This window comes from Pinus tabuliformis, chromosome 1_2 (assembly GCF_031772625.1).
Source record: "Pinus tabuliformis cultivar Carrire ecotype Pingquan chromosome 1_2, CPIR1, whole genome shotgun sequence".
Lineage (NCBI taxonomy): Eukaryota > Viridiplantae > Streptophyta > Pinopsida > Pinales > Pinaceae > Pinus > Pinus tabuliformis.
Window position 1 is genome coordinate 1,307,705,287 of NC_142298.1, and position 25,756 is coordinate 1,307,731,042.

A 25,756-nucleotide genomic window follows, 5' to 3' on the forward strand; every position below is an offset into this window, starting at 1 on the left:
AATTTTGAAGCTAGAGCACATTCGATGCTACCCAAAATCAACAATACCTGCAGACTTGACCACCTTTTCTTCACAGGTGTGGCTGTTTCTAGCCCTATAAACAATCCTCTTCACTTCAGTTTTTCTTGTCCGTTTGTCACTGCACTAAGAGACCTCTTCTTCATCCTTCGTTACCCTTTCTCTTGCCTCTTTTATTTGCAGATTTCAGAGCTACTTGGTTGACATTGTAATGGAGTGGACAACCTCTATATATAGAGGATTGTCCCTCCTTTTAGGACGACTAGAAGGCCAACTTGAAGACTGTTTGTAGGCCGACTTGTTATGCTTACTTCGGATGGCTTCTTTGGTGGTGTCACATGCTTGGAGGAGACTCTTTGATGGTTCCTTTGCTTTGGAGGAGACTTGATTTTTCTTGGAGGAGTATTCTTTGACTTCTATACAAACATATACTTGGTGCAACATGTCCTTAAGGTCTTCAACATTTTCTTTTGACTATTTGACTCACCTATAGCACTTCAACTTGTGTTAGACCTATTTCAATGAGCAAGAAAATCATTGACATATATTATAAAAATAATATTTATTTTCTTGAATAAATACAAATATAAAAAGTACATTTATGAAGACCAAACCTAGTTACATTTCCTTCAACACTCCCTCTTAACTAGGGAGGTATTCATACAACATTACAAGGTGTTTGGCTATATCAATCTTTAAGAGTTCACATAAGATAAATCAGATTGCAATTCATCTGTTATAGCATCATATAATCAACATTGTCATAGTGCAAGGCCTTGAAAAACAACTCCATCTCTCTATGAGATCATGAGCTACAATGTTGGCGAGACCAATGATTTATAGACACCTTCATCATTGTCTCTCAAGGTACATACCCACCCGGGTGATCACTGAGTATAACCTTCTAGGACTATTCTTGTCTTGGGTTCCCAACCCTCAAAGAATATCGTTCCTCTTTCCTACTCTTGTCTTGGATGCCCTACACATCCTCAAAGAGTATCAGATGCATATGATTACCCAATCCCCCCATTCTTTCTTCCCAAGTGAAGACAAGAATGTTGTGTCTATCACTTCCTCTCAATTGAGGAAGACATGCCCAAGTACCCTCTGACAAGGCACTTGTCCAAGTTCCTTTGTAATTGGGAACTTGTTATAGCTCCCTCTTAGCTAGGAACTTGTTCATTCATCAACAACTTCTTTATGGGTCCTTCAATTGCTTGGTCTTATTCTTTCCTTCGATGTCATGAAGTCTTGGTTCGAAATTCCTTTTTCTAGGGCACCATTCATCGATCACTTTCCTTCCCAGTTTGTAATGTGATTTCTTCCTTTGTGGAAAGTGGTCTTCTTGTCATATATCAATTATCTTGTCATCTGGCTACTCCTATGCCATCTTGTCCATGCTTCAGAATACTGTTCTCATGGATGCGTTGTTGAGTTGGCTTGTTCCCATGGTTTAATCTAGTAGCCCTTCATGACTTCATCCTAATATTGCTTCAACATTGCTTTGCTTTCACTAGATGGCTTCTTCATCACAACATCTTTGTAGAGTATAATCAATTATCTGCACCTTTCATATCTCCAAGGCCTTCATAGGTGTCAAGGGTCCTTCCTTCCTTTGTCAGAGTTGTCTAGCCTTCTTTCAGGAGATATGTTCAATGGTTCTTTATTAGATAGTGATTCTTTTTGATCATGTTGTTCTTCATGTGCTTGATCTCTTTCTTCATTTTCTTCTTCTAGGATAGATTAGTCAACCACCTTATGCTCCTTGTGAGAGCACTTCTTCATTGCTTGCTTCCTGGACTAGTCAAAATTTCTTCTTGCTCCTTATGTGAGCATATCCTTTTGTTGACCTTCATTGCATTGTAGTACATGCCTTCGAGCATGGTGAAATAGATTCTTTCATACTTGCTCATGTCATAGAACTATTCCCATTACTTCAACAATACACATATGATAACATGACATAACTTTGATGCATAAATACGTCATATTTCTTCTTCTTTGATCATCTTAGCTTCATTTGATTCTTCATGGTGTGGCCCTTCTTGCTTCATCTTAGCTTGCCCGTTGGAAATACTGAGAGGGGGGTGAATCAATATTTCTTTTCAATTGTTACTTTTACCAATTAGATCACTTATATTTAGAACACAAAATGAACAATAGAAATAAATTCTTTTATTCATATAACATTTATAATGAATCAAGTACAATATAGGTAGGGCTCCGACCCTAGATGAAGACACCCAGGCTCCAACCTGGGATGTGCTAAGCACCTACTTGGACTTTAGTGAGGCTCCGACCTCTAGGGCTTCAACCCTATCTTATCCAAGGCACCAACCTTGAGTTTAGGAGCACCAACTCCAAGGACACCAATCCTATAGCTTCGCTTTGTCAAGATATGTTTAGTTGTGCTTCACGGCTCCCAAAGTCTTCTTCACCGAGCCCTGTCAATCTTCAGTTTCACTGTAGTCTCCATGCAACATCATCAATGACAACCTTGTCAATTAGAAGGTATCGCCATTGCACTTCATCGTACCCAAACAAGTTCTTCAAGTCACCTCATGATGTATCATGCATCACGGTGTCCAATAATGTCTTCTTCAAGATGTCTTCACAAGGTACTTCTAGGATGATACTCCAAGGTCACCTCATGATGAAATTCAATGCATCATGATATTCAATAAGGCTTCTCAACAAGATGTCTTTAAAACGTTGTCCCAAGAATTCTCCAACCAAGGGTGTCTTATAAGTCCTTCAATCAATTGCACAAGTTCTGCACAAGGTCTTCAAAACAACTTCAAGTACAAGGACTACTGCAAACTCTTCTTCAAGGCTTCAAATTTGTTCAACAAGTATGCTCTAGCAAGGTTTAAGTCTCCACAAAATATTTTCCAAGAGTTGTCCCAATAATGGCTCTTGCAAGACACTTCAACCAAGTAGCCTCAAGGTGTCTTCACAACGGTTCCTAAAAATACTTCATGATCTAGTACAATATCTCTTTGAATAGTCTTTAAGGTGTTCCTTAAATTCTCTTCTAGGGCTGCTCAATGCCCTTCTTTAGTAACCTCTTCAAATTCTGTAGCCAAGTGTTTCCAAGTCTTCTCCACAAATACCTTCAATCTTTTCCACGATTGTCTTCAATCTAGTTGCGGTAAGTTCTTAACAAGCTTTCCTCCAAAGGCAAATTTCCATTGTTCTCTTTTTTTAGGCTTCAATAGATGATTGTCCTCCACAGTTCTGTTCTCAGGTCAACAATATTTCTGGGTGCAAGTTTTGTGAGCATAAGTATAGGTCTGAAAAATCACCACACAAAACACTTGTCCGAGCCTTCTGCAACTGTTTTGAGCCCTCCACACAAGACTGTCATCCACAGGTAGAGTTACCAACACACTTGTCGCAAAATCCAAGCCTCACAAACACAGTCCCTGGTCTGTTGTAATGTATTCCTCCACATTTTCCTTAAAAATTGCCCAAAACAATAAAATTCAATGCCTCCTTGGCCTCTTATTTGCCTCTGAGTTCTCCACCGAATTTTCTATTTTCTTGACCGAAAAATTGATGGTTAAAATGAGGCCTGAAATCCTTATATATAGTGTTTTTTGCACAACAAAATGAAAAGACACATCCCTGTTTGGAGGCTGACTTGTGTCGGCTGCTCAGGTTAGCGCCATGTCTAGATTTAATAAATTAATTAAAAAAATTCATAACTTTCAAAATTATTAGAGTTTCGGGCTGTGTAATAGCTCATTAGAAAGGAAAAATTATACTCTAAAAGATGATCTAGGAATCACATTGATAGGTTGCCTCTAAGGTAGTGAAAATTAATTTTCTTTGTGACTGTCCTTAAATTTCTGTGCATAGAATATTTGGAACAATTTTGGGACAACATGGCTTCTCCATTGTTTTGCACCAATAATATCATCATGATAGTATCCAACATCATGATGAAGGTATAGCATCATGTATTCAATGATAGTGCAGTAATACGTCATAGTGCAACCTTCATTAATTTGTCAAAGACACCAAAGTAGTCTTCCAATTATGTCAAAGTGTGGTCATTCTTTAAAGAGCATGACATCATCAAGTGTATGACTCCATATGTCATCAAGGCACATGCAACATTATAGTTAGTTCAAGGGATCCTTAGGACTTCTTCATTAATGGTTTGACATCTTTGTGGCTGGACATCTTCATTGATGGTATCCTTGTCAAACAAGAGTCCTGACATCATCATCTGGGACCAAGCATCTCAAGAATATTGACATCTCAGTGAATGCCATATTGACATCAATGAAAACCTTGATTAACAATCTCCCCCTTTAGCATTGATGGAAATATTCTTGCCCTTCCAAAATTATCTCCCCCTTTGACATCAATGGAAAATGGGGTGCCCAAGTACTCCCCCTATCAAGCTGCTACTTTTCTTCATCAATAGTAGTTATTCATAGGTATGTTACTCCCCTTGTCATGATGCTTCTTCTTTCTAGCAATGTGGTTCATGATAGATGTGCTTACATTCCTTTATGTGATGAACCAACTCCCCCTGTTTGCAAAACTTCCTCACGCCAGGAAATATTACTTGCTTATCCATCAAGTGGAAGACATCTTCAACAACAGTCCATTGGATAGACAAGAGATCATGTTCTTCAATGGAGTGATCCCGAGAAATGATCTATCAAATAATGATTGTCAATATAGCTCATCAAGGATTTCATAAGGCTCATTCATGGATGGCTTCTACAAGAATGCTTAATCATCATAAGCTCCCCCTAGCTATATGCATGGTCTTCCTTTCAGCAGAGTCTACCCATCAAATATTTGGAATATCAAGGATGAATTCATCAAGTGAACAACATGTGTTGTTGGCTAGAGTGTTCAAGAAATTTTTGGATTGTATTTGCTTCACTCTTCATACTTTCTTCGCTGGCATAGTTCTAGCTTGAGTAGGTGCCCAAGTCAAGTTACAATCACGTGCCATATGTCCAATGTTATGACACTTGAAGCACTCTATGTTGTTCTTGAATAAGAATTCATGTTTTCTTGTAAAATTGCTTCTCGGATATCGATGGGGACCATTATATTTATATTTGTGATATGCTCTACAATCATTTTCCATGTGCCCAAAGTTTGTACAAGAATAGCAATACCCAAGAAATATACTTTGGTACCTGGGAGAAGAAGGTTTCCTTGAGGTACTTCTGAAGTATTTTTGCCTTGGGATCCTTTGATGATAACCATTGCTTCTTGCATCCTTGACACCATATGCATTTCTTCTTGGAGTAGGATTTCTTCCAATGTCAACTTGACGCTTGCCTTTGCTGGAACTGGGAGCATCAACATTTCTTTTAGCCTTCCTCACATCCTTTTTGTTTGAAGCATTAGGGTTTGCATCATTCTTGCTTGAGGATTCAATTGCATAGCCAAGACCTGATTTATCGAGGGGAGACCTTTGATGACATAGGATGTCATCTAGGATTTGAGAATTTTTCAAGTTTTTATTCAACAAGTCCGCTTCCTTTTTAATAAAGACAACATCTTCCTTCATTTTCTTGCATTCTTGATCCTTCTTTGATAGAATGATATCTATTTCTTCCTTCATCTTGGTTTCTTCACATGATTTGGCCTTAAGCAAAGTGATTTCTGATTTTAACTTGATGATGTCATCATCCTTCTCTTCTAGTTGGCATGTCATGGTGTTTCTCTCCTTTTCTATTTTTTCAACTTGTCCTTCTATGAATGCCAATGCTTCCATCTTCTCAGTTCCCTGTGCTTGTTTCCTTTCTTCTTCTAGTTGTGATCTAAAGGAGGAGACCTCTTCCTTGTATTGACCAATCTCCGCTTCAAGTTTGTTCAAGATCTTGTGCCTTTGTTCAAGGTGGCTTGACAAGGTATCTTCCCGTTTCTTTGCCTTATCCAATTGATTTGTCATGGATATCACTTCTTCATGATGATTTCTCTTGTTTTGATGAAATTCTTCCTTAATCTTGGTGAGCCCCTCATATCTTTCTTGTACTTGATGCTTGATAAGGTCAACTTCCTTCCTTTTCTTATCGTGGTCACCAACTTGTGATTTCTTCTTAAGTTCCTCATTTTTGTTTTTCAAATTGTTAATCTCTTCTATGTCAGCCATAAGTTTAGTGAGGAGATATTATTAAAAATCTTCTTCATTCTCTGCATCTTCTAGGTCTTCTTTAGCCTTGATGTTATCACTCTTATCTCCAGCTTCCTTGATGGGCTCTAGATTTCCTTCTTGTTTTCCATCATTTTCTTGACTAGATATCATTGTCAATGCTCCTTTTGGGTGAAGATCATGAAGTTTATCCCATATGCCTTTTGCTGACGAACATTTTTCAAAATTGGCCTTCATGGAATCAGGTAGCCCATTCAAGATTGCTTTCATTGCACTTGTATTATGTTCCTTGGATTCTCCATCCATCATGCTAGCATTGATCACCGATTTCCAGACTTCAATGCCTTGAGTCTTTAAGAAATTCCTCATTCTTGCCTCCCATATATCAAATTTTCCATTGAACAATGGAGCCTTCACAAATTGATTGACTTCAATTTCAGTGGTTGAGGGAGACACATCTTTAGGAGTATTGGATACTTTCTTCCCTGGCTTCGCCATTTGTGTTCTAATGATCAACCTTCAAGTTTTTAGGCTTTCAGTGAAGGCATTGGCTCTGACACCAATTGTTGGAAATATTGAGAGGGGGATTGAATCAGTATTTCTTTTCAATTGTTACTTTTACCAATTAGATCACTTATATTTAGAACACAAAATGAACAATAGAAATAAATTCTTTTATTAATATAATATTTATAATGAATCAAGTACAATATAGGTAGGGCTCCGACCCTAGATGAAGACACCCAGGCTCCAACCTGGAATGTGCCAAGAACCTACTTGGACTTTAGTGAGGCTCTGACCTCTAGGGATTCAACCCTATCTTATCCAAGGCACCAACCTTGAGTTTAGGAGCACCAACTCCAAGGACACCAATCCTATAGCTTCGCTTTGTCAAGATATGTTTAGTTGTGCTTCACAACTCCCAAAGTCTTCTTCACTGAGCCCTGTCAATCTTCAGCTTCACTGTAGTCTCCATGCAACATCATCAATGACAACCTTGTCAATTAGAAGGTATTGCCACTGCACTTCATCGTACCCAAACAAGTTCTTCAAGTCACCTCATGATGTCTCATGCATCACGGTGTCCAATAATGTCTTCTTCAAGATGTCTTCACAAGGTACTTCTAGGATGATAATCCAAGGTCACCTCATGATGAAATTCAATGCATCATGATATTCAATAAGGCTTCTCAACAAGATGTATTCAAAACGCTATCCCAAGAATTCTCCAACCAAGGGTGTCTTATAAGTCCTTCAATCAATTGCACAAGTTCTGCACAAGGTCTTCAAAAAAACTTCAAGTACAATGATTACTACAAACTCTTCTTCAAGGCTTCAAAACTATAAAACAAGTATGCTCTAGCAAGGTTTAAGTCTCCACAAAAGATTTTCCAAGAGTTGTCCCAATAATGGCTTCCAAGACACTTCAACCAAGTAGCCTCAAGGTGTCTTCACAATGGTTCCTCAAAATACTTCAAGATCTAGTACAATATCTCTTTGAATAGTCTTTAAGATGTTCCATAAATTCTCTTCTAAGGCTGATCAATTCCCTTCTTTAATAGCCTCTTCAAATTCTACAACCAAGTGTTTCCAAGTCATCTCCACACTTCAGCTCCAAGGATATCTTCAAGATGTCTTCCAAATGAGCCTAAAAATACCTTCAATCTTTTCCAGGATTGTCTTCAATCTAGCTTCAGTAAGTTCTTAATAAGCTTTCCACCACTGGTAGCTTTCCACTGTTCCCTTTTTTCAGGCTTCAATAGATGACTGTCCTCCACAGTTCTTGCCTCAGGTCAACACTCTATCTGGGTGAGAGTTTTGTGAAAGCATAAGTATAGGTCTCAAAAATCACCACACAAAACACTTGTCCGAGCCTTCTGCAACTATTTTGAGCCCTCCACACAAGACTGTCATCCACAGGCAGAGTTACCAACACACTTGTCACAAAAACCAAGCCTCACAAACATAGTCACTGGTTTGCTGTAATGTAGTCTGCTGTAATGTATTCCTCCATGTTTTCCTTAAAAATTTCCCAAAACAATAAACTTCAATGCCTCCTTGGCCTCTTATTTGCCTCTGAGTTCTCCACTGAATTCTCTGTTTTCTTGACCGAAAAATTGATCATTAAAATGAGGTCTGAAATCCTTATATATAGTGTTTTTTCGCACAACAAAACGAAAATACACATCCCTGTTTGGAGGCCGACTTGTTTTGGCTGCTCAAGTCGGCTCCATGTCCAGATTTAATAAATTAACTTCAAAAATTCATAACTTTCAAACCGCTTGGAGTTTCGGGCTGTGTAATAGCTCATTGGAAAGGAAAAATTATGCTCTAAAATATGGTCTAGGAATCACATTGAGAGGCTACCTCTAAGGTAGTGAAAATTATTTTTCTTTGTGACTGTCCTTAAATTTTTGTGCATAGAATATTTGGAATAGTTTTGGGACAATGTGGATTCTCCATTGTTTTGCACCAATAATATCATCATGATAGTATCCAACATCATGATGAAGGTAGAGCATCATGTATTCAATGATAGTGCAGTAATACATCATAGTGCATCCTTCATTAATTTGTCAAAGACACCAAAGTAGTCTTCTAATTATGTCAAAGTGTGGTCATTCTTTAAAGAGTATGACATCATCAAGTGTATGACTCCATATTCCATCAAGGGTTAAGGTCTATATCATCAAGCCACATGCAACATTATAGTTAGTTCAAGGGATCCTTAGGACTTATTCATTAATGGTTTGACATCTTCATTGATGGTATCCTTGTCAAACAAGATTCCTGACATCATCATCTGGGACCAAGCATCTCAAGAATATTGACGTCTCGATCAATGCCATATTGACATAAATGTCAACCTTGATTAACATTGCCTACATATCATCCTTTTCTTGAATCCCATGAATGGGACTTCCAATGAGACATTTTCTTCTTCTTCATGAATCTTCTTTTGAAGATTCCATATGATGATCTTGAAGACCCTTATTTTGCATATGTTTATTTCTTTTGATGATGGAGGCCTTCTAATATTCTTTCTCATGATCAAATTTATTTTCATAGTGGATGAGGTCCTATATTAGGTATGTTCCTTCTATATGAATATCTTGAGCTATATCTACCATACTCCTGTATTCTAGAAGATATATTTTTAACCATGCATCCTATTCTATTCCTACATGCTCCTATACTACTCAAAACTTCTAAAGAAGACTTAAGCAATGAGGTTGACTTAGTCATAGTAGAGATCCAAAGGATCTTCCATATTTTGATTTTTGTCTTCTTCTTTTATTTATTGAGTCATATGAGCTTCTTACCTCTTTCTCTTGTTGTCATTTTCCTTCTTAAGTTTAGGAAAATTCCTTTTGTAGTGTCCATATTCTTGGCATCCAAAAAATTGGATTTTGGACATGTCTTTGTTGTTTATTCTCCGTGGACCAAATTTGCCAAAGTTTCCCTTTCTCTTGGCCATGGTAGAAAATGATCACTCCTTTGATCCCACATCTTCTTTTGCTTTAAGTCTGGTTTCCTCTTCATAGATCCCACATTTCACTGAGAGTGGTAGCTTCCTTCTTGGCATATATGTTTGATGTGAAGTTATCCTAGTTCTTAGGTAGAGAATTGAGTACTACGATTGTCATTTATTTGTCGGACAAGACTTCTCCTAGCTCTTGAAGTTGATCCCTCATCTCAGAGATTTTCATGAATTAGGGAGCTATTCCTTCCTTTGTTATCTTCATCTTGTATGACTCATTCCTTAGAGATATCACTTCTCCGGCTGTGGATGACGAGAATAGCTCTACTAGCTTATCATAGATTTATTTTGATGTATAAAATTTGGAGACATAAGAAATGAGAGAATCCTTGATAGATTCTATTAGAATCCTTTGAGCTCTTATATAATCCTTATTATACTTGGCTAAGGCTTGAGTTTGTTCCTTAGCAGGGATAGTGATATTCCCTTTGACATGTTCTAGGAGTTCATTCTCCTTGAGAAGTAAATCAGTCCTCTTCTTCCATGCAAGAAAGTTAGTGGTACCTGCCAATTTGTTGCTTTCCTTCCAAAAAGACATTGATGTATATTCATAAGGGGACATATACTTGATAGATTTTCATCTGTAGTAGACTTGATTTCTCCTTGAATACTTGATGGCTTTCCTTCCTTAGATATTGATGTTTCTCAAGATGTTTTCTCCAAGTGGGCTTGCTTGATGATTTGTGGCTTGATGTAGGTCCCTCTTTGATATGCTCTTATTTGTAGGTGCCTTTATATAAGGCTCTTCTTCGGGTTTTGTAGTCTCCTCCGATGAATGATAAATGATGGACCTTCTTGTCCTTGTTGTGATAGAGACTTCTTGGCTTGATGCTTCAACTTTTGTAGATGTCCTTCCCTTGACAAGTGTTCTTGATTTTCCCTTTCCTTGATGTGTTACCTTACCTTTGATACCATGTTGAAGAATCTAGGGAAATTAGGTGTAGTGTGATTCTTCTTGACTTGATAACAATTTGTGGAGTCTTTTTACTTTTTTCTTGTTAGCTTAATCTTCTTCTTCTTATTATTAATGTGTGTGTACTTCATCAAACTGCCACCGAAAACATAAGAACAAGAACACAAGATGTTGGTTCTCTGCCAGGGCCAAAACCTCTCTTCTCTTGAGAGGAAAATCCTTTAGTAAGTTTCTCTTATTGAAGCTTCTTATTGATCAATGCCAGACCCTAGACCCTTGACTAGGATGTCCTCCAAGCACAAGTGAAGTCTTTCCTCTTTTCTGCACTATGTTCCCCGTCACATGGAATTCTTCCTCCTGAGACTTCCTCCCTAGTAGTTCGTCCTTTTTCTTCATTGCTTTGTCTAGAGATAGACCTCGACTATGTTAGCTTCTTAATGAGATATTATTCTTCCTTCCTTTGAGATGTTATTCACTTGAGGAGACACCCTTCTCTTTATCCAACATAATTCTTCTTGAATTCTAGGTGTATGACTGTACAACTGCCCTAGTTTTCCCACATGTGGTATGTACCCTAGAGAATTAGGGTTCCTTTCCTTCACTGGAGAGATAAGCTTCTTTGCTTTACTTGGGAGGCCTTGTAGGCCTAGTTCCAAGCCCAAACAACACTAGTTCATGGATTGTTTGTCCCTACTGTCATAGTCATAGAATTGACACATTTTCTTTGCACGTGTGACTGTTTCTATTCGTAGAAATAATCCTCTTCACTTCGGTTTTTATCGTCCTTCCTGTTAGTGTCAGTCTTTCCAGCCTTCCTCCAGTGATCAAATATGCTCTTACAAGGTGATTTTGAAGTGTCAAGGTCAAATTTTGTCATTTCAGTGAGTCTTCAAGCAAAATTTGGGCACTATGCATTAGGTCTAGGGTTTGCTTTTACTCATTCTAAAGTTGCCCAAATGTCGATCTATGTCACTATTCAGCTGAGTCCATCATCATTCATAGGGTTGTCATTATCATGTCAGTGTCCATTGGGTCATTTTACAGTTTGTTCATGCTTCAGTTGCGCCCAGGCAAGGTCATTTCCCTCTCCTAGGGTTTTGAAAGCCAATTTCTCTTGGATGGTCAAATCATCGGCAAAACTTGTATCTTGATGTTCATACACCTTCCCCTATCCTTAAAGTACCTTATTAAATGCTTCCCATCCCTTAGATCCGCCAAATTCCTCATTTTTGCACAAACCCTAGTTTCTAGCTACAACTTGGCAATTTTCTAGGTTTGGCCTGTGTTTTTCCCTTTTGGACCCCTTCCCCTCAATCAATATATGAGATTCCAATTTCCCCTGCTTCCTAACATCCCTCCCCACTCCCAAAAATTTCCCCAAGAATTTAGAAGCCCCCTATCCCCTTCATTTCGCTCCATTTCGACAAAGTTCCTTGTTTCACACATCGGGACAAGTCGCACTCAAATGATGTTCCAGAGCAATAAAAGATGAATTTTGGAAAACTGAGAGAGGTTTTTGTCCATAACATGCCAAAGAAGAAAAAACTCCTTCACTTTTTGCACAGGTATCATGGTTTTAGAGAAATGTCAAAATTTCAATCGCCAGATCCAAGGAGGTTGGCCAAGGCACTAAAACGACGGAAAAGGCCCGATCCACTCCAAATTTTGGCCAAAGCCTCTTTGAATGAGAATGGCACTAAATATCTCAGCCCCAGCACAAATTCCAAGAAATTTTGAGCATTTTGGGTGATTTTTGGTTTTTAAGGCAAAAAACAGGTTTTTCCGCTTGACGGGTCTCACCCCCCGCGCGACCCTTTCACTTGGCAACTCTATTTTCAAAAAACTAAGAATTTCTGGATTTGGCATGAAAAGTTACACATGCTCATCCATTTACAAGAGATTTTATGAAGTTTTGGGCCTCCTGAAAGTCAAAAAACAAGCAAAAAATGACTTTCTGCCACATTTTTGACACACAAAACAGTCTTGGGAGATTGCAATTTTGGAGGGGCAAATGACAACCAAATTCAAAAATTCCAGTTGGTTTGGAAAGTAGACTCATAGACATTTCCAACAAGCCTACTCTTGCCCCATTTGGACACCTGGAAGTGCCCCAAAAGTGCTCTCAAAGGCGCGCGACCCGTCAGGATTTGGCGCGCGACCCGTCAGGCAAATTGCTCAGGAAATCAACCTACAGCTCAGCAAAAACGCAGTTTGACTGGATTTGACTTTTTGGGAGTTGATTTTCATCCTCCTTGTTGTAAATGATGTAATTTTATGATGTTTAGGCACTTATTTACCTATTCTAGAAGATTCATTCATGAAATAGCAAACATTTAATGAATGAATTGGTTTCCTAGCTTATAGAGGCAAGTTGTTTTGATTGCCTAGATTTTAGTGCTCATTTTAGAATTGGTTGAAACAGCTCCTAGAAGGATGAGCTCGACCCCTAGAGGCAAGGAAAGGTGTTAGTTTGCCTATATTATGTATTTTCTCAATCATTTTCATGGTTGGAGAGGTTGGACTCTTGAGGGAGAAGCTCTTATTGTATTACTCACTGTATCTCTGCAATTTTTGGCAAAGGAAGACCAGGGTTTTGCAGTCCTTTTTGGGATTCTTGTGGTCACATGTATTGATGGTGTGTTTCTCTTTGTACTTGTAAGTGTGTTATGTGAATCATTTCCTTACTTTTCCTTCTGCACATTAGGCAAATGAAGTGTTAAAGTAGAACTCATGACTGTCATGCTCTGCTTTTAAGTTTGCTTAATATCAATGTTTTCGACTGTTTAAAGGGAATTCAAGGTTATTGCTTGCTCTCTTTAACTCCTCACCGGTCATTCTCATCCATCCATCTCTATTAAAGGCATCAATACTGTCTCCTATCTCGCCCCAAAGAACCCCCTGCAGAAACTGTGTCCAATCCCCGCACCCAAAATTGCCATCTCCTCAATTTGCCACCAAAAAACCCTAAAAACCCCAAATTAACTCATTTAATCAGTTTACTAGCCTAAAATCAGTGTTACCCTATTGGTCATCTCACCGATTGAAGATCTTTACCGAGATAGACCAGAGAGAGCCCTCTCCTGCCCCGTAGGGCTAGCTACGAGGCTAAGTGGTTTGATGTTGCCTTGAGGTTTACCTTTCTTAGCCTGAGGTGAAATTTCAAGTGCTAACATATTGGCGACCATACTGGGGAGAACAAACTTGTCTGTGGATTGATGTGTTTGTTTCATATGTCTTAGATGGAGCCTGAAGTTATGCCAGGTAGCCTTCGAAACGCTTTTGCTTTGCATTAGCGGAAGTAGATAAACGCTGCTTCAGTCAATCTCCGTGAGCTTGTGAATACAACCACCTCGATTGTCTTTCACCCCAGTATATTGGTAAACTCTAAACTTTTGGATGATTAGTTGAGAGTTTTCACAGGCTGAAATCATTCACTGGCGACTCCTTCACTGAAGAATCCAGCAACCTGTGCTTCATGGTGACTTCACTGCAGGAAGATTAGTAGCTTTGAGATTTTCAAGATGGATCGAATTGCAAGAAGATATGCTCCCTTGAGCCGAGATCACATCCCTGGTTTTCCAAATAAAATTCCAAAGGTAGATTGGTCAAGGAATTTGCCTATATTTAATGATGATGGTAAGAAGGATGCTGCTTTACATCTAGTTAGATTTCACATGCATATTCACAAGTTGAAGGTTGATTTTCCTGAAGATTGCTTGATGAAGATATTCCTGGCCACTCTGGAAGGTGAAGCCCAATCATGGTATGAAAGTTTGCCGCCTGCTTGTATTTACTGTTTAAAGGATTTTCATGCTATGTTCATTGAAAGATATATGGATTTTTATCCATCATTAAATTTAGTTCAAGACTGTTGCAAGCATGCTTATAGTTTTATTGAAAGCCTTGAGAAGTTTTATGAAGATGATAATTTTATGGACGTTGAGATTATGGAGGCTCTGTATGAGAATCCATTTCAGCAGCACACAGAAATCTTAGAGGATACTTGTCAAGATTAGCAAGCTGAAGATTTCCATATGGTTGAAAATGAGGAAAGAGCAAATGTTGTTTCAGATCTGTCCATAGAAGAAGACAACATGCAGGTAACGCAGGAAAATAATGTTCCAATCTCAGAAAGTGATAATGATAAATCAGATCGGGAGATAAATTGTGATGAGGCAAAACATGTTGTTTCGGATCTCATAAAAGAGAGTTGTATTGTCGCGGCTGCCTCAAATGAAGAAAATGGAGTAGCAGACCTAAATGCTCTCATCTCACCAGCGCTAGATCTTCATGATGAGGTAGTTCATTGCCTCTGTGAAAAACAAGACAAGATCTTCGTTCAAGTAAGTGAAAAGGTTTCTCTGGATGAATCTATGATAGCTGATAGAAATGTTAGTGTTGGGTTTCACGAAACATCTGAAATTTCTTTTCTCATGATTGATGAATGTAATGAGAATCTGGCTATCATATCATATGAGGATGACTTACCATATTGTCAGACTACAAAAGATCAGACCATTCAGGATTCCATTTCAGATTCTTCCTCATATGTCTCATGTTTTGAAATGTTATTTCAAGAGGAGATCTGCTCATCTACTTGTTCAGAATTTTTTGAGGACCAGGAACATACTCTTTCTGAAGCACATGATGAAGGCAGATCAGAATTTGAAACAAAGGATACCTTGTTCTTTCAGCAGGAGGTGGCAATGTCAAGTCTTCATGTTTTTCAAGATTCAATGGCAGCCCTGTTGCAGCCAGCAGTGATAGTGTTTATTGCAGTGTTCAGTGATGAAGGAGATCATGGTCAGCTATGTTTTTGGATGCTCAGTTATAGGTTTGTACTGTTGACCAGAAGATCTGATAAGAAGAATCAATCAAGAAGGCATCTGCTTGATTGGTTGCATTGGCATTTTGAAATAGTTTGATGTATATTGTCTTGTAAGAAACACAGGTAGTTGTCATCATGATTTCACATCTTGATGGACTGCTGCCCTTCCATAAGCTTTGTAAGTTCTTGTTTTAGTTAAGTCAGTCATGAGTCATTTGTGTTTGGTCTATTGAGTGAGTTTTTTTCAAGTTATTTCAGTTTGCCATCGAGTCGGTTTGAGTCAAGTTTCAGTTAAGTTTCAGTCAGTTTTCAGTCAAGTTTTCATTCAATAAATGAGTCAAAGTCTTGTATTGTTTGCCGAAATAATGGACTCCATAGCCCAATGGACGAAGGCACTAGTCTGCTCTCCCAAAGATCTGCGGTTCTTGGCACCTCCAAGGAGCTACCATCCCCATTGGAGCCAATGTTAGTGTCAGTGTTTCCAGCCTTCCTCCAGTGATCAAATATGCTCTTACAAGGTGATTTTGAAGTGTCAAGGTCAAATTTTGTCATTTCAGTGAGTCTTCAAGCAAAATTTGGGCACTAGGCATTAGGTCTAGGGTTTGCTTTTACTCCTTCTAAAGTTGCCCAAATGTCGGTCTATGTCACTATTCAGCTGATTCCATCATCATTCATAGGGTTGTCATTATCATGTCAGTGTCCATTGGGTCATTTTACAGTTTGTTCATGCTTCAGTTGCGCCCAGGCAAGGTCATTTCCCTCTCCTAGGGTTTTGAAAGCCAATTTCTATTGGATGGTCAAATCATCGGCAAAACTTGTATCCTGATGTTCATACACCTTCCCCTATCCTTAAAGTACCTTATTAAATGCTTCCCATCCCTTAGATCCGCCAAATTCCTCATTTTTGCACAAACCCTAGTTTCTAGCTACAACTTGGCAATTTTCTAGGTTTGGCCTGTGTTTTGCCCTTTTGGACCCCTTCCCCTCACTCAATCTCTGAGATTCCACTTTCCCCTGCTTCCTAACATCCCTCCCCACTCCCAAAAATTTCCCCAAGAATTTATAAGCCCCCTATCCCCTTCATTTCGCTCCATTTCGACAAAATTCCTTGTTTCACACATCGGGACAAGTCGCACTCAAATGATGTTCCAGAGCAATAAAAGATGAATTTTGGAAAATTGAGAGCGGTTTTTGTCCATAACATGCCAAAGAAGAAAAACCTCCTTCACTTTTTGCACAGGTGTCATGGTTTTAGAGAAATGTCAAAATTGCAATCGCCAGATCTAAGGAGGTTGGCCAAGGCACTAAAACGACGGAAAAGGCCCGATCCACTCCAAATTTTGGCCAAAGCCTCTTTGACTGAGCATGGCACTAAATAGCTCATCCCCAGCACAAATTCCAAGAAATTTTGAGCATTTTGGGTGATTTTTGGTTTTTAAGGCAAAAAACAGGTTTTTCCGCTTGACGAGTCTCACCCCCCGCGCGACCCTTTCACTTGGCAACTCTATTTTCAAAAAACTCAGAATTTCTGGATTTTGCATGAAAATTTACACATTCTCATCCATTTCCAAGAGATTTTATGAAGTTTTGGGCCTCCTGAAAGTCAAAAGACAAGCAAAAAATGACTTTCTGCCACATTTTTGACACACAGAAAGCAGTCTTGGGAGATTGCAATTTTGGAGGGGCAAATGACAACCAAATTCAGAAATTCCAGTTGGGTTGGAAATTAGACTCACAGACCTTTCCAACAAGCCTACTCTTGCCCCATTTGGACACCTGGAAGTGCCCCAAACGTGCTCTCAATGGCGCGCGACCCGTCAGGATTTGGCGCGCGACCCGTCAGGCAAATTGCTCAGGAAATCAACCTACAGCTCAGCAAAAACGCAATTTGACTGGATTTGACTTATTGGGAGTTGATTTTCATCCTCCTTGTTGTAAATGATGTAATTTTATGATGTTTAGGCACTTATTTACCTATTCTAGAAGATTCATTCATGAAATAGCAAACATTTAATGAATGAATTGGTTTCCTAGCTTATAGAGGCAAGTTGTTTTGACTGCCTAGATTTTAGTGCTCAGTTTAGAATTGGTTGAAACAGCTCCTAGAAGGATGAGCTCGACCCCTAGATGCAAGGAAAGGTGTTAGCTTGCCTATATTATGTATTTTCTCAATCATTTTCATGGTTGGAGAGGTTGGACTCTTGAGGGAGAAGCTCTTATTGTATTACTCACTGTATCTCTGCAATTTTTGGCAAAGGAAGACCAGGGTTTTGCAGTCCTTTTTGGGATTCTTGTGGTCACATGTATTGATGGTGTGTTTCTCTTTGTACTTGTAAGTGTGTTATGTGAATCATTTCCTTACTTTTCCTTCTGCACATTAGGCAAATGAAGTGTTAAAGTAGAACTCATGACTGTCATGCTCTGCTTTTAAGTTTGCTTAATATCAATGTTTTCGACTGTTTAAAGGGAATTCAAGGTTATTGCTTGCTCTCTTGAACTCCTCACCGGTCATTCTCATCCATCCATCTCTATTAAAGGCATCAATACTGTCTCCTATCTCGCCCCAAAGAACCCCCTGCAGAAACTGTGTCCAATCCCTGCACCCAAAATTGCCATCTCCTCAATTTGCCACCAAAAACCCTAAAAACCCCAAATCAACTCATTTGATCAGTTTACTAGCCTAAAATCAGTGTTACCCTATTGGTCATCTCACCAATTGAAGATCTTTACCGAGATAGACCGGAGAGAGCCCTCTCCTGCCCCGTAGGGCTAGCTACGAGGCTAAGTGGTTTGATGTTGCGTTGAGGTTTACCTTTCTCAGCCTGAGGTGAAATTTCAAGCGCTAACACTTCCTTCACTGCACTAAGAGACCTATTATTGTTTTGAGGCTTTTGCGATTAGTACTTTGTGTGTAGTCTTCTTTCAGAGTTCTCGCATCCATGGTTGTTTGAATCGACATTTCGAGCCATCCATCGTGGCTCATCATCAGGATAGATCAGTAAGTGTGTAAGATAGATCTCATTGGAATGGTTAAATAGAGATGAGGGATGTAATGGGAATGGAAGCCGACCTCTTCTTCGTCCTTTGTTACCCTTTCTATTTCCTCTTTTCTTTGTATATTTCTGAGCTACTTGGTTGACATTGTAATGGAGTGGACAACCTCTATATATAGAGGTTTGTCCCTCCTTTTAGGCTGACTTGAAGACTGTTTTCAGGCTGACTTGTTATGCTTACTTCGGATGGCTTCTTTGGTGGTGTCACATGCTTGGAGGAGACTCTTTGATGATGCCTTTGCTTTGGAGGAGACTTGACTTTGCTTGGAGGAGTATCCTTTGACTTCTATACAAACATATACATGGTGCAACATGTCCTTAAGGTCTTCAACATTTTATTTTGACTATTTGACTCACCTATAGCACTTTAACTTCTATTTCAATGAGAAAGAAACTCATTGACACATATTATAAAAATAATATTTCTTTTCTTGAATAAATACAAATATCAAAAGTACATTTATGAATACCAAGCCTAGTTACATTTCCTTCAACAAGTTTAAGTATATTTTTTAAGTTATATTTATTTAACACATGTAATATTGCATTCCCTTGTAGAAATGTTCTATCCTCAAAGAAATTTTGGATGATTTCTTAATCCATTGTGAAGAGTCATATTGATTTCAAATCATTTTGAATATTAGTTTAGTTTGTTTCTTAGCTAAAGTGTGAGATTTGCAAGTTATTTTAGTAGATGCAGGCTTTTTGTTCCATATAATTTTAGTTCTTCCATAACCATCCGAATTTCATAAATTGTTTTTCAATTTTAATGGCATAGATATCTAGTTTTATAAACCATTTTTCTCATCATACCATGTCCATTCCACTGAGTGGTTGAGTGTAGCATTCATTTGCTAGTTCCAAGTTTTGTATATGTACCTAAAATTTATGACACTTTTCTATCGCTTTGACTTGTTGACCATCAACTACCTTAACAATGAGATCCTCTATAGTGTATAGAAAAAGGTTTAATTATTTTGCAATATTGATATCCATGAGATCATGTGTATTTCCAATGTTTATAGGGATAAGGTATTTTTATTCTTTATGCTTTCCTTGAGTTTCGATGTAGTTGGTTCCATTTATTTGTAATTTCTACAAATGATATTGTGGATCAAGGAGGCTCTGGATATTATCATTACTTTTCACGTGAGGTGGAGTAATTTTTATTATTATAGGTGGTTCAACTTCTTCATTTTGGATTATAACTTCATTACGAACCTTTGGTTCTTCTTTCTTACAACTCTACCTAATGCAAATTATTGAAGCTAGTGACACCTTCGGTGAATTTTCATTCTCATAATAGTCTAATGTGTCTTCTTCAATGAAAACCTCTATTTCCTTCCCATCCATAATTATACAATGATATAAATTATTTGATACATTTCTAATGGCTTGAAGCATGTTATCCCCCAAGGGGTAACTACCTTAGTGGCACCTCAGAAGGGTGTATTGTTGTTTACTGCATGAGATTTCTTGCTTGATCTCTCCAAAGACATGACATTCTTTCAATTCTCCTTTAGAAATGATTGTGCTACCCCATTTATGGTCTATTAAATGCTCTACCCTCACCTCTTAGATTGATACATGCACTTATGAATGGTTCAATTTGGTTTCAATGTGTTCTTTTTAATATTTCATGTCTTGGCATTTTTATGTGGATGTGGTGCTATAACTTATGTTTTATGTTGTGAAAGTGGTCAATTTTAAATGAGAGTTGATAACACTTCATAATTCTATAGTTTTATCATTTGATTCATCATAGCATGTGAAAAATGGTTTTCTTTTAGAAGTGTCATGATTTCTTGGGTTAGTTTGTACAACTAAGAAACTAGCTATGGTTGCATCTTCTACACCCCAACCATACTTCCCACTTTCTCCCTTTACTCCATCCCATCCAAAAATAAAAAACTATGCCCTTTCATATTTGAATTATCAAGGATCACCAAAAGGGTCTAAATGAAGAAAAGCCTAAGTCAGTAAGGTCAGAAAAGGTGGAGAGCCAATAAAGTAAAAGCCAATAAAATATAAATATTGAGTAAATGTTACCTCACTATGAGTCCATTTCCCCTAATTCCATGCTTGTTTATGAATATCTAAAGAAAATATAACTTGTTAAGTAAAATGAACAATTAAAGAAAAAGAAAAAAGAGGTAAAGAGGAAAAGGCAACACAATGCCAAGATCCCTCATTAAATGATTTTTTACATAAAATTCCTAGCTCTTGAAAGCTAAATGATCAAAATATAAGACCTGCCCATCATTGGATGACTTTTAGGACCATTATATGAAGTTTTCCCTTTTCCCCTTTCATAATTTTCAATTACACCACCTACTTTGCATTTTTGGACTTGGGAAATACACTTTGTCTTAGGACTTGACAAGTGCACGAGTTAATTATTGTTCCCCCATGTTAAAACCTAAGAAAACTTTAAAACTAACCTTTAATATGTTGTGTTGGAATAATAACTAAGGGTATACCAGAAAATGGCGGAGCGAACGAACAGCTGGCCGAACAAAGGTTTAGGGTAATTTCTCTTAGTTTTACTGTAGATCGGCCTATTACACTGCAGTCCCCTGGCTGACCGACTGTGTCCATTTACCTCTTGTTGCTGTCAACTTCTATCGGCGGTTACGGTGTCATTTTCCTATTTCGAGCATGGACGAGATCATGGACTACGAGGAGGTAGACTATACTCTAGACCCATTTCCCGAACTGTCCATTTTCAGAAACCCTAACCCTAACCTGTCGGTTTCTGGTCCCCCTCCTCTCCTCGCATCTGCTCCATCCTGTTCCGCCCCGGTGGTCACCCTCCCTAGCCTCACCGCTTCATCACTCCACTTCGGCACACTCTCTATCGACTCACCTGCACTGGATTTTCCGCCGCTCTCCCCTGGTACCCTTCACCTGCTTACTGCAATCTCACTGCCCTCGCCCTCGTTCGAGCCAAATCCTCCGGTCAGCCATCTCCACCTGACGAGCTCGCTGCTACATATGGACCAGACATCGGGAGACCCTACAAATCCCGACATCAACCCATCTACTACTGCTAATTCCCCGTCAGGGTGTTTCGAAACGCCTGTGATTAGGGTAAAATCGGCGACTCAACTACAACAGGAAGGGCACACCTCCACAGACCCGCTACAGGACCATCCATCAGTGCCCCAGACTGGAAAGAGAAAAATCAAGTGTGTGAAGGCCTCGACAAAGGATTTCACCATTTGTTTTGGAGAGGGTATAACAATGGGGGAAGTTGTAAATAAGGCCAACTCTGTCCTGGTTGGGCATGTCCATGGTAGGGCATATTCGGTAAAGAGATTGACCCTCTGGGTGCATGAAATTTGGGGAAACACCCTCAAAGAACTGTCGGAGGTCCAGATCCTTCCTCGGGGTTGGTTTGCACTGCATTTCACAAAGGAGGAATACACAGATCTGGTTCTTGCTTGGTACTGGCATATAGAGATGGCTCCAGTCCTTCTCAAGCATTGGAGTCCTCTGTTTGATCCGGAAAGGGAACAGATTGGGGCTGGGCCACTCTGGGTTCGTTTACCTGGACTCCCTCTTCAGTATTGGTTCGAAGATGTCTTCGTCAAGATCGGAAACACGCTTGGCACCTACCTTGACTATGAAAAATCATATGTTCAGACCAAGAATCGAACCCTAGCTCACATTCTGGTTCATTTGGATATGCGCGAGGGTTTGGAAGAAAAAATCACACTTCAATGGAGGCATTTCACTCGGGTTCAGATTTTGGACTATGAAGGAGTCTCGTTTCGCTGCAGAAGATGCCACAAGGTGGGGCACATTTTCAAGGAATGCCCACTGATCAAGAAATCACCTGATCCTCCGAGCGCTCTAGTAACTACAAAGGGCCAAGCAGTCTCCCTCCCGGATCGCACTCCTGTTTCGCCCCCCCCATGCTTTTTTTCGGGATGGTACGCCCATCACTGCAGAAGGCACACACAGGACACCATCTCCACCTTTGACGCGATCCCGAGATGCTATCGAGGTTGTGAGAAAAGCGGGTACTCCTCTTTCCTCTCACCCTATATCTCTTTCTTGCAGTACTTTTCTTGAATCTACATCCACTATGAACACTTCCACCATACCCTGCACTCTCTCCCTGCCCCCTCCCATCATATCTACCACTGCTCCTTCTTTCCCTCCATCACCCACCAATCCTCCCCCACCCTCTTCAGTCTGGACTGATCTGCCTCATACTTACAATTTGTGATCTCGTTCGCATCCTGATGGTCATACTACCTCCTATACAGGGTTGGGACTCACCCTCCCTGGAACTATCGTTCATTCATCTCGTGGCCGAAAATCCTATCTCTCTAAAGCCATACAAAAGGCTGGGGCAGAAGTAGTCACTGGCAAACAATTCACCTTGGAAGGGGTTCTTAGAGCATTGAACACCTCGAGGAGGTTTCCCCCATGAAATGCCTCTCCTTCAACTGCAGAGGTATGGCTAGTGCCTCCAAAAAACTAGCCCTGCGTAGATTATTCGAAGTTGAGTCTGTGGACATCATTATGCTGCAAGAAACCCTGGGTGATGCTGATCTCATCAACAGAAACTTGGCACCCTTAAAACCTGGCTGGCACTTTTACTCCCTGGATGCAATGGGACGTTCTGGGGGATTAGCCATTGGTTACAACCCTCGTACCATTAAGGTCTTATCTTCATGGGGTGGGTTGGGGTTTATCGGAATGGATATTTTCTCGGCCGAACTTGGTTTGAATCTTTGGGTCATTAACATATATGGACCCTGTCATCGGCGAGAGGATTTTTGGCAGCGTTTCCTCAATCTATCGATTACTTCACCTGATCATCTGGTCCTTGGGGGTGACCTCAATTTCTCCCTGGGTTTTGGGGAATCATGGGGATCCCAAGCCCAAGTGGATCCTCTCTCAGGGTATATGATGAATCTATTGGAGCAGCAAAATCTTACAGATGTCCCCATGAACAAGCCCCTTCCTACTTGGAGGAATAGAAGGGTTGGGGAAGTAGCTCTAGCTAGAAGGCTAGATCGTTTTCTGATTAAGGTACCTCTATTACATCTACTGAATAGATATAGTCAATGGGTGGGCTCTGGGGGCATATCTGATCACTCACCCATATATCTGGAGATCCTTGGCCCCCATTCAAAGCCTAATCCCCCCTTTAAATTCAATCACGTGTGGCTACATGACCCAGGGTACACCAAGTTGGTCACTGACTTCTGGAAGGCAAACCCCATAACGCGACACAGATCTCTGGCTGAGGGTTTCTATCACAATCTATCTCAGCTCAAGCATCTATCTATCACCTGGGCCAAAGAGAAAGAACAGAGGGATGATTACACCCTATCTCAGATTGAGTCAGAATTGAGTGAGCTAATGGATGATCATAACAAGGGGTTTACAACTGCAAACGATAAATCCCAACTTATTGATCTTGAGAAGCAGAAGGACAAGATACTGAAGGAAAGAGAGGAAACCTGGAGACTAAAGAGCAGGGCCATCTGGCTTCAAGCTGGAGATGATAACACAAAATTCTTTCAAAACTATGCCAAGGGAAGAAAGGTATCTAACACTATTTTGAATCTACCCCTACCCGATGGAGGTGTGGAAGACACCTTCAATAAGCTATCCCTTCTGGGAACCTCTCATTTTCAGAATCTCTATAAAACCCCCCAAGGGTCTAATCTAGCGGATATTATACAAGTTGCTGGTCATTTTCCTTGGTTTGTGGATGCAGATATGGAAGATGAGCTCAACTCACCAGTGAAAACTATTGAATTTGAGGGGACCTTGAAATGGTTTAAAAATGATAAAAGTCCAGGGCCGGATGGGACAAGACCTAGTAACTGTAGTGGAGGAACGCAGGATCACTTGTAAGCTATATGATGCCATTAACTCCACTTTCATTGCCTTAGCCCCCCAAGTCCGACTCTCCATCATCTTTCAACGACTTTCACCCCATCTCCCTCTGTAATTGTCTCTACAAAATCATTGCAAAGATCATTGCCAACAGGATCAGACCCATCCTCTCTCATCATATATCACCCGAACAATTTTATTTTCTTGAGCATCGAAAGATTCATGAAGCCATTGGTACTGCCCATGAGGCCATACACTCGATCAGGTCCAAAAATCTTAAGGGCATCATATTAAAGATTGACCTGGAAAAAGCTTTCGACCGTGTTAGCTGGCTTTACATCAAAATGCTTCTCATTCACCTCGGCTTCCCGCATGATTTCACCACTTGGATCATGTCTTGCATTACCACTGCAACATTCATTGTTCTCATCAATGGATCCGCTTCTCATTTTTTTCACGCAGAAAGGGGGCTCAGACAAGGTTGTCCCCTATCTCCCCTACTTTTCCTAATGTTCATGGAAGGTCTCAGCCGGCTCCTTGCATAGGCAAACAGAAAAGGTTGACTGTTTGGACTTAAAATAAATGACCTATGTCACCTCACTCATCTTCTATTTGTCGATGATGTCCTCATTTTCCTTGATAGTAGCATCCGAGACTCAGCTTCCTTTGCTAATATACTCTCCCTTTTCTCCCGGGCTACTGGTATGATGGAAAACCATGGGAAATCCACTATTACATTAGCCCACACATCCATCCATGAGTCACAATATGCTCAACAACACTTCCCATACTGTATTCTCCCACTTGATCGGGGTTTTAAATACCTGGGTTTCTGGATCAAACCCCTGAGCCAAAAAATTGTTGACTGGATTTGGCTGGTCATTAAGTTGGAGAAAAGGCTTTCAAATTGGTGTCATTGATTCTTATCCAGAGCAGGAAGACTAGTGCTCATCAAATCAGTACTGGAGGCTACACCTGTTTTCTGGATGGCATTGGCATGGATACCCAGAAGCATCCTTGCCCACCTTCAACAAATTTTCACAAGCTCTTGCCGCTAAAATGGGATGGACACTTCTTACTGGATAGAACCTCTGGACCTCTGTCACTTATCACAAATACATTTGGCCTCTTCAGATCATGGATTGGGTGCATCTGCCACGATGGCCGAGGATTGGTATATCTTCTATCTGGAAATCTTTGCTCCACTCCTTACCTATCATTTGCAATAATTTGGCCTGGGGAATAAACGATGGTTCAAAATCGCGCATCGGCCTGGATCCCTGGACTAGGGGGGGGGAGGCAGGCATCATCTTCCAAGAGAGTTAATCCACCATCTAAATCAGCGAGATATCAACGTTATAGCACACATTGCTGATCAAGACAATACCACCATATTTGCTGAGGGCTAGAA

At 39.8% G+C, this 25,756-nt stretch overlaps 1 protein-coding gene across 1 annotated transcript; it reads left to right on the plus strand.

Moving 5' to 3' along the window:
* The first annotated feature begins 23,016 nt into the window (after positions 1-23,016).
* On the plus strand, positions 23,017-24,363 carry LOC149211015 (uncharacterized). The gene has a single exon (XM_089399167.1). The coding sequence runs from the start codon at positions 23,017-23,019 to the stop codon at positions 24,361-24,363; it is 1,347 nt and encodes a 448-aa protein (XP_089255293.1).
* The last annotated feature ends 1,393 nt before the right edge of the window (positions 24,364-25,756 follow it).

Excerpts from the sequence above, each read along its gene's own strand:
- LOC149211015 (XM_089399167.1), top strand. The coding sequence starts at position 23,017 with ATGCTGCAAGAAACCCTGGGTGATGCTGATCTCATCAACAGAAACTTG.